A 15,670-nucleotide genomic window follows, 5' to 3' on the forward strand; every position below is an offset into this window, starting at 1 on the left:
CGCCTGTTGATTAGAGCTACTGTGCACGCTCACAGGGACCGCGCCTGTTGATTAGAGCTACTGTGCACATTCACAGGCTCTTGCTATCACTGTAACAAGCTAACGCCAAAAGTAAGGTTTTATAATAAAGCCACATTATCTATAAATGAAAAAAATTATTTTCAATTAAAAAATAAAAGCGAAAAATAAAATTAGTTGATAAAGGCCACAAAGATGTCCATTTTAATCACAGTTAAATAATGAATGGAAAGGACACTTTCTCTCCTCCAGTCCACTCCGACTCAGGGAGTGTGTTAAGACGTTGGGATACTTGAGTCAGATTGTAAGCTATATTAAACATTCTTAATAATAAATGATGGCCACGATTTTTGGATGCTTGATAATCCATAAAATTAGTAAGGAAATAACATTTTATGGAGCAATTATTCTGAGTTAAGTACTGTTTCAAATGCTTCAGAGATATTATGTGATTAAATAACCCATGAGGCCAGCACTGCTCTCAATATAAGTTCCCTGGCCCCACATTATTTATTCTGAACATCGTAAACGCTGGAATTACAATGAGAGAGCAACTCTGGCAAGCAGCCCCAGTTCCTCGGAGTCTCCTAGAACATGTCTCCTTAGTCTTAGGTGTCTCATCCCATGGTCACACTTCTTGTTCTGGTCACAGAAAAAATGTGGGGATGCTGCCCAAATCACTGGAAGTCATTTGGTTCCAGCTGCTACCTCATTTCTACCAAGGAGAACTTCTGGAGCATCAGTGAGCAGAACTGCGTTCAGATGGGGGCTCATCTGGTGGTGATCAATACTGAAGCTGAGCAGGTAGGGTTTTCTTGCTTTTTTATTAGCCTTTTAATTATAGGAAAATGTAGCTTTAGTATGGTCATCCCCTTGTAGAAAAGCCCCTTAGAAATTTTATACCTAGCAAGATTGGAGTTCTCTGCTCCTTGAACCGACTAGCCACTTCCAAATCCATAAGGTTCTGGCAATCACTATTTCCTTTTTTATTTTTTTACATTGTGTTTGATTACTTTAGATTCTAGACATAAATGGAATCATATATTATTGTTTTGTGTGTGTGTGTGTATTCTTGTGCATGTATGTGTTTGTCTAGCTGATTTTATTCTTCATGATGTCCTCAAGGTTCATTCATGTTGTAACATGTGACATTTTTTCCATTTTAAGTATGAATATTCCATTATATGTATATTTCACATTTTATCCTTGTTTATGTAATTTTTTTAGTTACCTTAAGGTGTGACTGATTGTATACATTGTGAACTGAGTACCACAGTGAAATTAATGCTCAAACCCATTACAATGTGCATGTACATGTGTGATGAGAATACTTAAACTACCACCTTCTCTCCATTCAGAGGTGGTTTCCATACTATGTGTGATGAGAATACTTAAACTACCACCTTCTCTCCATTCAGAGGTGGTTTCCATACAGATTGCTTCCATTCTATGGCGATTGTGAATAATGCAGCGAATATGGTTGTGTAAATTTCTTCTTTACATCTTACTGTTCATAAAAGTATTTCACAATTTTATTCATATATAATGCTCTTTGATCAGTTTCCCTCATCATTTTCTCTTATCTCCTTCCTTTCCTGCTGAACCCCTATTCTTTTCAAATTTCCCTCTCTAAATCCTTTTTTTTTTTTGTGGATGAGACTCATATTTCAATAACCCTATGAGCATGGGTGTGCAGCTACTTACTTGAGTGAGGGCAATGCCCAGTGGCCAAACCTCTGACAAACATGACTGTACCAGCAACTGTTAACTGTCCATCACTCCTCAGGGAGGGATGGAGTCTGACTATCTCCTCCCATGTCCATGATGGGCTATTGATGCTCCCAGTCTTGTGCATGTCTTTTACAGGTAGACATTGCTGCTGTGAGTTTCAATTCTTGCATCCTTTCTCCTATGTGATGCTCACTGAGCTTGAGGTGGAGTGGCATAGATGTTCCATTGAAGGGCATTAACCTGCTAGGAGTCTCTGCAAAAGCATCCTCCACTGTACACAGATGTTCCATTGAAGGGCATTAACCTGCTAGGAGTCTCTGCAAAAGCATCCTCCACTGTACATAGATGTTCCATTGAAGGGCATTAACCTGCTAGGAGTCTCTGCAAAAGCATCCTCCACTGTACACAGAAGCTTTGCTGAAACCTCTCTGTCCCTCCTGATCCACTTCTTATAAGGAAGCATCTCAGACAAAATACTGGGATTTTTTCTAATGACTTATTTATTTAATGCATAATAGTGTTTTACCTGCATGTATATCTGTGTGAGGTTGTTGGATTCCATGGAACTGGAGACAGTTGTGAGCTGCATGTGTGTGCTGGAAATTGAAATCTGATCTTCTGGAAGAGAGTACTCTTAACCACTGAGCAATTTCTCTGGCCCTTCTTTTTATTTAATAACTGCTGGACCAGCTATACTCATAAAGGTTAACTCCCTTCAAACTCTGTTTTTAAAATAGTATTTTAAACTGGTATACAAAGCTGTAGGTTTCAGTATGACTTTTTTTTTTCACACATTTGGTTCAACCTCCCCCATCCATTCATCTCCCTCATCACCCACTACACTTCCAGTCACACATTTACAAACTCCCATTTATATTCACTCCACCCACTTCCTAGCACTGTGGCTCTCCTATCCCCTCATACTTGTTATAGAGTTTGTCCTTTTTCTATCACAAGATGTTGGAACGTCATCAGAGATCATTTGACTCTACATATGCATTGACTTACACATCTTCAGGAAAATACTATTTCTCTCCACTTACTGTGTGCTCTTTGATTTCCTTAACTATTGTCTTCTATCTTTCAGAATATATTGTTTTCCTTCCTAAGTGAGTTGCCTGTCCTCTGGGTATTTTATTCTTTTTGATGCTATGTAAAGAGTTAATGTCTTATTGCTTTTCACATTGTTTTGTTGTTGTTGTTAGTGTGAAGAAATGGTATTGATTTTGTATCCTGTGAACTTGTTGAGAATCATTGGTATATCTCCATTCAAAGGCCTGAAATACAGGGATATCAGAAGGCTCTCTCTACTGAAGGCAGGAAGCAAGATAAGATGAACTGCTCTTTCTTTTGCCTGGTGTTCTATTTAGGCCCTTAAATGTTTAGATAATGTCTACCCACATTGGTGAGGACAAGCTAGCTTACTGAGATCACAGATACTATAGCCAATCATATCTGGAAACACATTACAGATATACTCAGAAATGTTTTAATTTGGGCATTTCTTGGCCCTCCCAAGTAGAGACATAGAATATAATATCTTAACATTTAAACACATAACATTTTAAAAGAGATTAAAAGTATAAAAATAACCTCATGGAACTGGAGATCCTTTTAATTGCTGAAGAATGAATGATGAAGGTATGAGCTTGGGCCTTCTGCCCTTGTAACAATGTTGTTATTTTTCATTTCTGTGTTATTGGTTCCAATGACCTTTCCTTTCACTTCTACTTTACTCCAGTCCAATGATGATGAAGGCTGTAAAGAATGCTCACTCTGTTCAATATGAAAACTGCAAGTTGTTAACTCCCTTTTCTCCATACAGAATTTCATCACCCAACAGCTGAATGAGTCACTTTCTTACTTCCTGGGTCTTTCTGATCCACAAGGTAATGGCAAATGGCAATGGATGGATAATACTCCTTTCAGTCAAAACGTCAGGTGAGTGCAGTCCTAGATTAATGAACTATTGGGATTATTTACATTGAAAATGTAGGGAAATTTTGCCAGCTGTGACTATTATGATTAATGACTGTAACTAATTAAGTTCTCACTAAATGTATGAGTAATCTAAGGTTTTATGAAATTTCTTGTTTAGAAACTGACTTTACATATAAAATATTGAATAATAACTTCCTCAAGATCCATAGGTCTAATAAGATAAGAAAGCTCATTTAATTCAGTGTCTACCTGACTCTAAAGATGGTGTTCTCAGCCATTAGATTATTTTTTCTGGCTTTAAGTATAAGTAGAGACTTAATTTAATTTATTAATCTCTAATAAATACAATTTAAAATAACTTGATCAGAATTATGATAAATACATCAGAATAATTACATAATAATGTTTTTCTGTTTTCAAACATATTTATTATTACCTCATTTTATCCTCATGTAATCTAGTGAGTTACATTGAAACTTTTAATAATTTTGTTTCTAGTTTACTATCATTTCCATTTTTATACATGAAGAATTTAAAATAAAATACATTAAATTTCTTAATCAGAGTTAAAGTGAATTAGAAGTTAAATAGGTATTTTATTTATTTTTCTTTTTTCCCTTGCATTAAACATAGTTTTTTCCCTCTTACAATATAACTTGAATACAATTTCCCATCCCTCTACTCCCCTCAGTTCTTCCATATCTCATTCCTCATCTATATCTATCACCTTTCTGGCTCTCATTAGAAATGAACAGGTTTCTAGGAGGTAACAACAAAATAAAATATAAGATAAAAAGAAAACTATCATATTGAAGCTGGACAAGCCAAGCCAACAGAAAAATAAAATAGCCCCAAGAGAAGGCAGAAGAATCAGAGACCTACTTGTTATACATTCATAAATAAATCCCATAAAGGACTACTGCAATTCAAAGCTATAACTGAGTATAATTCAAAGCTATAGTGTATGTGTAGAGGACTTAGTGCAGACCAGTGTAGGCCGTGTGCATGCTGCTTCGGTCTCTGCCAGTTCGTATGAGTTTTGTGCACTTTAATTTAGAGGGCTTTGTTCTCATGGTGTCCTTTGGATCTCTGGCTCGCTCACTCCTTTTGCCTTCTCTTTCCAATGGGGTTCCCTGAGCTCTGAGGGGAGGAATTTGGTAGAGACATCCCCTCTGGATCTGTGTGGCATTTCTCTTTGTGTAATGTCTTCTTGTGGGTCTCTTCCCATTTGCATCTCTCTGATGATGGCAGAATGGCATTCCAAATCATTTTATTGTTACAGTTTTATTTTTTAGACTGCTAGTCTCTTCAGAGGAGGAGACAGGTTGGTCAAAATCAGGCTTAGGAAGCTGATGTAAAGAGGCAACCTCTATAAATGACAGAAGAAAATAATTTTTTACTAACTTATGTCATGATGGGGGATCTGTGAAGAAGAGACAGTAAATATCAGATTGAAGAGACAGTAAATATCAGAGAGAAATATGCAAAGCTCCCGTATTTGGCATTTTGGAAGTAGTTTGTGGGAGAAAAGGGAGAAAATGCTGGAATGTTCTCTCATCTTCAGCTTCGTTCTATTCAACATTACACTCTACCTTTCAAGCGACTGCCATGAGCTCATGACGGCAGATATTTTTACCTTTTGTTTCCTGTAGGTTCTGGCACCCCCATGAGCCCAATCTTCCAGAAGAGCGGTGTGCTTCAATAGTTTACTGGAATCCTTCGAAATGGGGCTGGAATGACGTTTTCTGTGATAGTAAACACAATTCTATATGTGAAATGAAGAAGATTTACCTATGAGTGCCTGTTATTCATTAATATCTTTAAAGTTCAGACCCACCAAGAAACCATAACTTCTTGGCATGTACATCTGACTGTAGCCATTTTTTCCCTAGCTGCTCCCTTATACTCACGACAGAATGAGTCCTTTCTCTTTCTCATGGTTAGAATTTTGTCAACTTGACACAAACTAGAGTCACCTGGGAATTAGGACCCTCAGCTCTGGAATTGCATCCATTAGCTTGATCAGTCAGCATGTGTGTGGGGCATTTTCTTGATTAATGATTGTTGTAAGAGGGTCCAGGGGGTAAGCAAAGCTGCAAAAGCCATGAAGAGCAAGCTGGGGAGCATCATCCATCCATCTCTGCCCCAGGGTCTTGCCCTGGCTTCTTTCTATGAATAAACAATTTCATCCAAGTTGCTTCTGGTCAGTCTTCTTCTTTTTTTTTTTTTTTTTTTTCCCAAAGCAACAGAGAAGCAAATTAGGATACCATCTTTCTTTTCTTTGACTTACCATTCATTTTTCCTCTTTTTGTTTCATACTTCCTCTTTCCAGATTGTACTGTTTGGGTTGTTAGAAGACTTACAATACAGTACTTTTTGAAAACTACTTCATTCTCAAAATGCAAAAATCCCCTGGTGAAGGTTGTGGCTATTAGCCATAGCCATGATCACCCAGGGACCTGACAAAAATTCAAATCTGCTTTCTTGGTGACTTACTCCCATGGCTGACACCTTGGTACTGATTATTATTAGTCAGCCCCTCACATATAGAAACTTCTACAAGGTGATTTATGTGTGCTCCGAATACAGGAACCAACTTCCCGATGATAAAATGATCCAAAAATCTAAAGTAGATGCATGGAGTCCCCAGTGGAGGAGTTAGAGAAAGGACTGAAGGAGCTGAAGGGGTTTATAACCCCATAGAAAGAACAACAGTATCAATCAACCAACCAGACGCCCCCCCTCAGAGCTCCCAGGGACTAAACCGCCAATCAAAGAGAGTACCCATGGTTCCAACCACATATGTAGCAGAGGATGGCCTTGTTTGACATCAGTGGGAGGAAAGGCCCTTGGTCCTGTCAAGGCTCCATGTCTCAGTGTAGGGGAATTCGAGGGCAGGGAGGCAGGAGTGGGTGGGTGCATGGGGGATCACCCTTATAGAAGCAGGAGGAGGGGGAATGGGATAGGGAGTTCTGGGGGGATGGGAAAGGGGATAACATTTGAAATGCAAATAAAGAAAATACCCAATTAAAAAAACCAAAAAAACTACAAAAATCTAAAGCTTCAGTTTTTCATGAGGATGCTTCAGAGGTCACACCCAACTTCTGCTTCGCACAACTAAAGAAGATAAATCCCCAAGGTGTGAATAACAGAGTGAGAGTCTGTGGAGGACCTTCTTGGAACCTGGTTATCCCAGTCCCCCTCCCCCCGCTTTAAGAAACAAAACGGTACAACAAGAGGTAAGAGAATTAAAAGTTCTTTGCTGGAAAATGTTCCAATCACTAATTAATAACACAGTACTAGCACAAAGAATGTATAAACTGTCACAACAAAATAGAAAAAGACAAAAGTGAATAAAATATTTGGACAAACATGCCATAGACGGATAAATACATACAGTCAGCAAATGCTATTTTCTAGAAATGTTCACGTTCACTTGTAATTTGAGAACTGCACATCAAGATCAGAACATGGCCACCTGCTTAGGAAAGTCTACAAATGGACATTTTCTTATGTAAACATCACCCAACTCTAAGTTTATGATGTGTGCGTACCAAAAGTTGAAGGTGTTACTTGGAGAAGTTTTAAGGAGACTTTCTAGGATGTGAATACTAGTCACATGTCAGATAGAGAGAAAAATTAAAGCACGGTGAGCCCAGCTCTGTGCAATGCTCATGTTAGGACTGAAGAATGAATATGGAAGGTGTCAGAGCGCATGAGCCTGTGACAGAAAAAAATCCAATTTCTTTGTAGGGTTGTGATGCTCATGCAACAAACGTCTAATGGAATAAAACTGTGTCGAAAGAATAGTATATGATGAATCTGAAATCATTTATATGTGAGATATCATGATGTGTATGTTATATATATGCATATATACATATACATATATGTTATATATATACATATATACATATATATGACACAAAGATATGTACAGCTGTTGGCTAATAAGCTTTCTTCAAGGGAGGCCATAAAAATTAATGTTTTCTAATTTCTCCCATATCACTTTCATGACTTTTCTTTCCCAACTTCATGTGCTTTCTCCATATCCTGTCAAGTCCACTTAGTGCTACCTGTATGTGTGTGGGTGTGGAGCCATCTACTGGAGCATGGGTAGCCTCTATGAAAATGATGGGCTCTCTTCTTCCAGCCACTATCACTGCCAGCAGCTTGTAAGCTAGTGTTGATACCTCATGAACTCCTTCCATTCCATGCTTGATCTTGTAGAGGCCTTAAGCATGCAGTCACAACTGCTGTGAGTTGATATGTGCAGTGGCCCGTTTCCCAACAGTTATCTACTACTTCATCTTTCACAATAAATATGATGATCCCTGAGCCTTGGGGTTAAAGAATGGGCTATAGACATCCAATTTAGGACTGAGTATTCTGCAATCTCTCTCTCTCTCTCTCTCTCTCTCTCTCTCTCTCTCTCTCTCTCTCTCTCTCTCTCTCTCTCTCTCTCTCTCTCTCTCTCTCTCTCTGTGTGTGTGTGTGTGTGTGTGTTTGTTCATGTGTGCATGTGTTTGACTGTCTCTCTTTCACTTTTTTTAAAAGACAAGGTCTCATTCTGGTTGTCATGAAACTTGCTATGTAGACCAGGCTGGCCTTAAACTCTCAGAAATCCTCCTGTCTCTGTTTCCTTAGTTTAATTCTTGTATATGTAGATATCTAGTTTAACTTGTAGTTTATTGAAGAGGTTGGCTTTTTGCCAATGTTATAGTCTGGCTTCTTTGAAAAAAATCAGGTGTGTGGACTCATATCTGGTGACTCAGTTTTACTCCATGGATCAATGAGTATGTTTTTTGTTTGTTTGTTTGTTTGGTGTGGTTGTTTGGTTGTTTATTTTTTTATTTTTTGAAATTTCATGCTGTTTTATTGCTATAGCTCTGTCATTTAACTAGCAACTAGGGATGATGATTCTCCCACATTGTTGTTATTCAGGAGTGTTTTGGATGTCTTGTTTCATGTTTTCATATTAACTCTAAGATTATTTTCCCACTTTCTGTGAAGAACTGCACTGGCTAAGGTTAGCTTTTGGATACACTGCCAACCTTTTCCACTGCCATTGCACCATTTACATTCAGCTTACCAGCAACACAGGGTTCTGACATCTCTACATCTTCACCCTCACTGCCTTTTCTTCTTTGTTTATTGTCTTCTTAATAGGCTCCTTGGTTTTCAAAGATCCTGCTGCTTTTTTGTTTTGGGGTTTGTGTTTCTTTCCTTTTCTTTTCTTCTTTTTCTTTTTCTTTCTTTCTTTCTTTCTTTTTTTCTTTCTTTCTTTTTTTTTTTGGTTTTTTGAGAGAGGGTTTTTCCATTTAGCCCTGGCTGTTAAAGGTGTGCACCACCACTGCCCAGCTTGTGTTTCTTTTCTTATCTACTCCTCTTAAACTGGGGAAGGGGGTATCATTTGAAATGTAAATAAAGAAAATATCTAATAAAAAATAAATTAAAAAAAAGGATGAGCCAGCCATCTTCTCAGCTTTTGGTTTCAAATTACTAAGAAATCAGTGATTTTATATATATATATATATATATATATATATATATATATATATATATATATGAATGACCTAGGAGACATACTTCAGGATATACTTCTAAAAGCATTTTAAGAAACTCAGCTATTAAAACAACAAATTTATGAAGTTCTTGAGGAAATGGATGGATCTGGAGAATATCATCCTGAGTGAGGATCACAAAAGAACACACATGGTATGCATTATCTGATAAGTGGATATTAGCCCAGAAGATTGGAATACACAAAGAACAAACCACAAACCACAAGAAACTTAAGAATAAGGAAGACCAAAGTGTAGATACTTCGTTCCTTCTTAAAAGGAGGAACAAAATACCCATGGAAGGAGTTGTAGAGTCTAACTATGGAGCAGAGACTAAAGGAAGGACAAGACTGCTCCATCTGGGAATCCTTTCCATATTCAACCATCAAATCCAGACACTATTGTGGATGCTGGCAAGTCCTGGATGACAGGAGCCTGGTATAGCTGTCTCCTGAGGGCCTCTGACAGTACCTGACTAATACAGAAGTAGAGGCTCACAGCCGTCCATTGGACTGAGTACAGGGTCCCCATTGAAGGAGCTAGAGAAAGGACCCAAGGAGCTGAAAGGTTTGCAGCCCCTTAGGATGAACAACAATATGAACTAACTAGTACCCTCAGAGCTCCTAGGCACCAGAACACCAACCAAAGAGTACACATGGTGGGACTAATGGCTCTAGCAGCATATGTATAGCAGAGGATGGCCAAGTCGATCATCAATGGGAGGAGAGGCCCTTGGCTCTGTGAAGGTTCTATGCCCCAGTGTAGGGGAATGCCAGGACTAGTAAGCAGGAGGGGGGGTGGTGATCAGGGGGAGGGGAGAGGGAACAGGAGTTTGTTTTAGTTTTCATTATTTTATTTTATTTTATTTTTATTTTTTGGAGGGGAACCTGGGAAAAGAAATACTGTAAATGAAACCATCTAATAAAAAAAAAGGAAAAAGAAAAAAATAACTAAAGAAGAAAGACCAAACAAGGATGTGGGTTGTACCACTCACTGCATGGGCTAAGATTACACACTGAGTAAAAGAGACTAAAGCAAGTGAACACTGCATTCATCTCCCTGTTTTCTGACTGCAGAAGGAATTTGAGTAACCGTCTCAGGCTAGTGAAACCATAAGTAGAACCAGTTGGTCACCATACCTTCACAAGTCTGTGAGCCAAAATAAAGCATTCTCTCTTTCAAAATAAAATAAAATAAAATAAAATAAAATAAAATAAAATAAAATAAAAACTGGGGTTTGCTCTGTAGCCTGAACTGGCCTTTTCAGGATGGGTAGAAGCCAACCCCACAAAGAAGGAGACTGCCAACATGGCAGCAAAGAAGCATCTGGAAGAATCATACCCAGGCGTGGCTTGCCTACCCTGCATACCCAGGCGTGGCTTGCCTACCCTGCATACCCAGGCGTGGCTTGCCTACCCTGCATACCCAGGCGTGGCTTGCCTACCCTGCTTGGGTCTGACAGTGGACCAGCATTCATCTCTCAGGTAACTCAATCTCTAATACAGGTTCTGGGGACCAATTGGAAATTATGTTGTACATACAGTATGATGTCAAGATACATAAAGTGCAGGGACTGGAAAGATGGGTCAACAGATAAGAGCATGGACTGCTAGCGCTGACATGACAGCTAACAACCATGTGTAACTCCAGTTTTAGGTCTGATGCCCTCTTCTGACCTCAGTAGACACTGCGCCATGTGCACAGACATGTGCAACCAAAACACCCACATACACATAAAGAAATGACAATAACGGGATTTCAAGAAAAAGCTTATAGAGAAGCAAAAATCTGTTTCCAGTAAGGAAAAGAGAAGTTGGCTTTGTGTGGGAGTTCCCTGTAAAATCTACTCAGAACCTGCTTTGAACTACCTTGTAAGGTGGCTAGGGTTGATAGAAATTCGTTCCTATTCTTAAATTTGACTTTCGTCACAAGGAGCTGAAAAATTTCTAATGAAATTATCAACTTTATGTTACACAGAGAGACAGAGAGACAGAGATGGAGAGAAAGAGGGGAAAGGGGGAAGGGAGGGGAGGGGGCGGGGGACAGGGAGAGAGACCCCACCATGCCATACTTCTTAGTGCTACTTTGATTTTCTTTTTTTATTTATATTTTTATTAGATATTTTCTTTATTTACATTTCAAATGATATTTCCTCTCCTGGTTACCCCTCCAAAAAAATATCAAAAGCAAAAACAAAAACAAAAAACAAACCCTCTTTCCTTTCCTTCCCTTCCCCCTGCTCACCAACCCACCCTCTCCCACTTCCTGGCTCTGGCATTCCCCTACACTGGGGCATAAACCTTCAACAGGACCAGGGGCATCTCCTCCCACTGATGACCGACTAGGCCATCCTCTGCTGTACATATGCTGCTGGAGCCATGAGTCCCACCATGTGTGCTCTTTGGTTGATGGTTTAGTCCCTGGGAGCTCTGAGAGTACTAGTTAGTTCATATTGTTGTTCGACCTAAGGGGCTGCAAACCCTTCAGCTCCTTGGGTCCTTTCTCTAGCTCCTTCATTGGGGACCCTGTATTCAGTTCAATGGATGGCTGTGATTCATAATACTTCTGTATTAGTTGGGTACTTTCAGAGCCTCTCAGGAGACAGCTATATCAGGCTCCTGTCATCCAGGACTTGCTGACATCCACAATAGTGTCTGGGTTTCATAATTGAATATGGAAAGGATTCCCAGGTGGAGCAGTCTCTGGATCTAAGGAGTTGCAGAGGCAAACTGTGGAGAGAGACTGAAATAAGGCTACTTTGATTTTCATTTGTATGATGGTGCAGAATGTTGAACACATTTTCATGTATTTAATGTTTATGTACTGCTCATATATTCCCTGTATGATTTGCTATTTGATGTTTAATTACTTGAGTTATTCATGTATCCTGGATATTAATTCTATCAGATAGCTAGCTAGCAAGTATATTCTCATACTCTGTTGTCTCTTCACCCTGTTGTTGCACACACATACACACACACACACACACACACACACACACACATTTTGCCCTCTCTAATTTAATATCTGCTGAGTCCTCTAGTGCTGCCTACATGTACATAGGTTTCATACCATCTACTGGAGCATGGTAGCCTCTTGGGTCCACATCACTGAAAGAAAGTGGCTTTCCCTCTCCCAGTTACCAGCTGTTACTGGCAAAGGGTAGGATTTCATGCTGGGATTCTAGCTGCTTTGGTCTTATGGAAGGCTTGTGTTGGCAGTCCAAGCTGTTGAGTTCATGTGAGCAACTGCACTGTCGTGTCGGACAAATACTGTTTAATTACAGACATCACTCCCTCTGGCTCTGGCCATCTTTTTGCCTTCCCCTCTGTGATGATCCATGAGCCTGGAGGGAGACAGTATGCGATATACATTTCATACTTAGAGCCAATCACTACACAGTCTCTTATTTTCTGTTGACCAGTTGTCAATTTCTATTAATTATTATCTACTATAAAAAGCAGCTTTTCGGATGAGGGTTTCATCTATTATTACAAAGGTAAGATCTTAGGAAGCAGTTCAATACTATGCCCTTTTAGCAGAATAATAGTACTAGGATTTCCCCCAGGGCCTATGACTTATCTGGCCATGGATTTGGGACCCCGTTAACATTACCAGTCATGTGTTCTAGCTTGTAGAGTAGACTCTAAGTCCAATCAAAACGCAGTTTGTTGCTTCCATAGCATCAGTGTTAATATAGCACCACTAGGCATCTCTTTCCAGGGTTCACAGTCAGATAAGACTGATGCTGACTCTTCTCCCTCAGTAGTGTGCATTTCCATTTTGAAATGACTTTTGTATAGCATGGAAGATTGGCCATATATTTACTAACATAACTTTTCAAAAATAATACAAACAGACATGGTGTCCAACAACTCTTATATCAGCACCTATAAGGCTGAGGTTGGAGGTTATTAAGTCTAAGTTTCTCCAGACTAAATAATGTAACCAAGTCTCAAAAACAAGGAAAACAAAAACATCATACATAAGAATAGCAGAATTGTAAACCATGACTTACAGGCTCAGAATATTTTAACAAATTAAGCATCAACATGAGACTCTGTTCTAGAAAGGAAAAATACAAATGTTGCCAAAAGAGAGACAGAAATGTGATATTTGATTTGTCAACATAACTAGATATTAAAAGTTCATAAACTACAACTTCGTAGATCAGCATAAATAAATTATGTTTCTTCAAGAAAGAATTGTTTTGTAGAGACAAGACAGAAATATTTCTAAGAAATATCTCTATCTCTCCTTCACTTTCCATTAAATTGGGGTGCTTGAATAGATTGGAAGTGAAATAGTTGTCCTTAGCTCTCACCCCAAAACTCACAAAGCAGCTTTAATCTGTATACTGGTGTAGAGAGAGACCATTATAAAGCACCACAACTGGTAAAAATGCAAAGGACTGATTTGATGTGCCCATACCCAATAAATATATCTACAAGACGACTCCTGCACTTAAGGCTCAGGGAACATCACAGAGCTGGAAAAACTGTAAGAGCTGGTAGACCAGACAACCTGTTGCAAGATCGTGTGTCCTAGAATCACACGGAGGCCACACCCATGGACCTCAATAATACAGCTTCCTAAACAGGATCAAAACAGTGACAACACCAATGGACATCCTATCAAGTAGGTGCTAGTTTCCAGCAAGCACCCTACTCCTAGACAAAGAGCTAATGGCAGCTAAACAACTTCTGTGAGAGTCAATATTTTCCACCAATGAGCCCTCAAATTGATTATCTGATTCCAAGTGATCATTTCTAAAATCACATACCTACAAGCAACACCACACAGATGCCACAAGCTGTACTTATATGTCTATTTATATATATAACATATTATGTATATATGTATTATGTATACTATTATATATGTATTATATTAGTAACAAGGCAATATGTGTATGTATGCGTTTGTATATGATGTATATGTACATGTACATGTATATGTATATATTACTTGACAATGGCCAAAAAAATGAAGCCATGAATTTGAGAGAGGGGAAATACATGGAATGGGTGGAAGGGTGGGAAATGGAAGGGAGAAATTAAATAGTTATATTTTAATTTTAAAATTAAATATATGGATTTAAATAAAACAATGAAAGACTTCTAATGATTCTTAGATTCATACTGTGAGTTTCTTACTTACCTTCCTAGGGACCAGTAAAAGACACAGCTTTATTGGTAAAATCCAGAGTGTTGTCAGAAGACATTCAGTGTGAAATGCTTTAGATCTCCAAGTGGAGCAATAGGATTACATATGAGGGATTCAGAATGGAGCTCAAGATGAGAAGGAAGTCAGACACAACAGGAAGTTTGACTGCTCATGGCAAGATGGTACTTTTTCAGCAAGATTGCATTTTAGGGCAGATTATGAAAGACATTGTTAATTTTTCAGTATGGCTTTGATGAATCACCAGCAAAGAGGAAGGTGTCTGGAGATCTAGTGAGACATAGAGAACATAGGGCAGAAATGTCAATGGTTCTCAAACTCTTACACAAAATCCTCTCAAAGTTCAGCTCAGTTCTGTTATCCCACACTTTCCTTCCTTATGTGTTTGAAGGCTAAAGTCTGCCATCATGGTGCTGACCCATTCAATGCCAACTTTCCCCAATTCCTCTCTCTACATCTGTTCTCTGTTCATATACCCAGGAAACTTTGCTATCTCAGAGTTGGCTTGTATTTGTTTATGATATTTTTGTTTTCATACATTTTAGTATCCATCAAATTAAAATGTGAGCCATAGTCAAAGATCTGCAAGACAGATATCTTTTTGACAGTACTAGAAAAATTAGCAATTACAAAATATAATCTACACAGACACTGATCTCTCTATTCCTCCCCTGTTGCCTTTTCTTCTAATCCACCCCCCCATTGTTCACCCATTTTTCCTCCAAATAGTTCATGTGTGTTTTCACCCCTTTTGAAAGTCCAGCTTCTGTATATGAGAATAAGCATGGAATATTTGTCTATCTGCAAATACCTTAAGTTTATTCTTAGTAACTGATGGAATCTCAGAGTCATTTTGATTTGCATTTCCTTGGTGGCTAAGGATGTTCAACATGTCTTTAAATTCTTCACAGACATTAGAGATTCCTCTGTTTAAAATTCTCTGTTTAGCTCTGTACCCCATTTTTATTGGATTATTTGGTTTGTTGATGTCTAGTTTTTTCTTTTTATTATTTTATTTATTTACATTCTAAATGCTGTCCCCCTTCCTGGTCCAACCTCCACAAATTCTTTACCCCCATCTTCCCTCCCCTTTGCTTCTTAGAGGGTGCTCCTCAACCTACCCATCTATTCCTATCTCACCCTGCTAACATCCCCCTTCTCTGGGACATTAAGTTGCTACAGGATTAAGCACATCCTTTCCCACTGAGGCCATGTGTAGTGGGGGGCATGAA

At 38.7% G+C, this 15,670-nt stretch overlaps 1 protein-coding gene across 1 annotated transcript in view; it reads left to right on the forward strand.

The window, feature by feature from the left end:
• Positions 1–5,883, forward strand: part of LOC116099558 (C-type lectin domain family 6 member A) — a 12,362-nt gene extending 6,479 nt beyond the window's left edge. The window contains exons 4-6 of the mRNA XM_031383327.1: positions 671–822; positions 3,575–3,690; positions 5,343–5,883. Coding sequence (XP_031239187.1) covers positions 671–822; positions 3,575–3,690; positions 5,343–5,487 — 413 coding nt within the window. The 3' untranslated portion in view covers positions 5,488–5,883. The remainder of the gene's footprint in view (positions 1–670; positions 823–3,574; positions 3,691–5,342) is intronic.
• The last annotated feature ends 9,787 nt before the right edge of the window (positions 5,884–15,670 follow it).

This window comes from Mastomys coucha, unplaced genomic scaffold, assembly GCF_008632895.1.
Source record: "Mastomys coucha isolate ucsf_1 unplaced genomic scaffold, UCSF_Mcou_1 pScaffold20, whole genome shotgun sequence".
Lineage (NCBI taxonomy): Eukaryota > Metazoa > Chordata > Mammalia > Rodentia > Muridae > Mastomys > Mastomys coucha.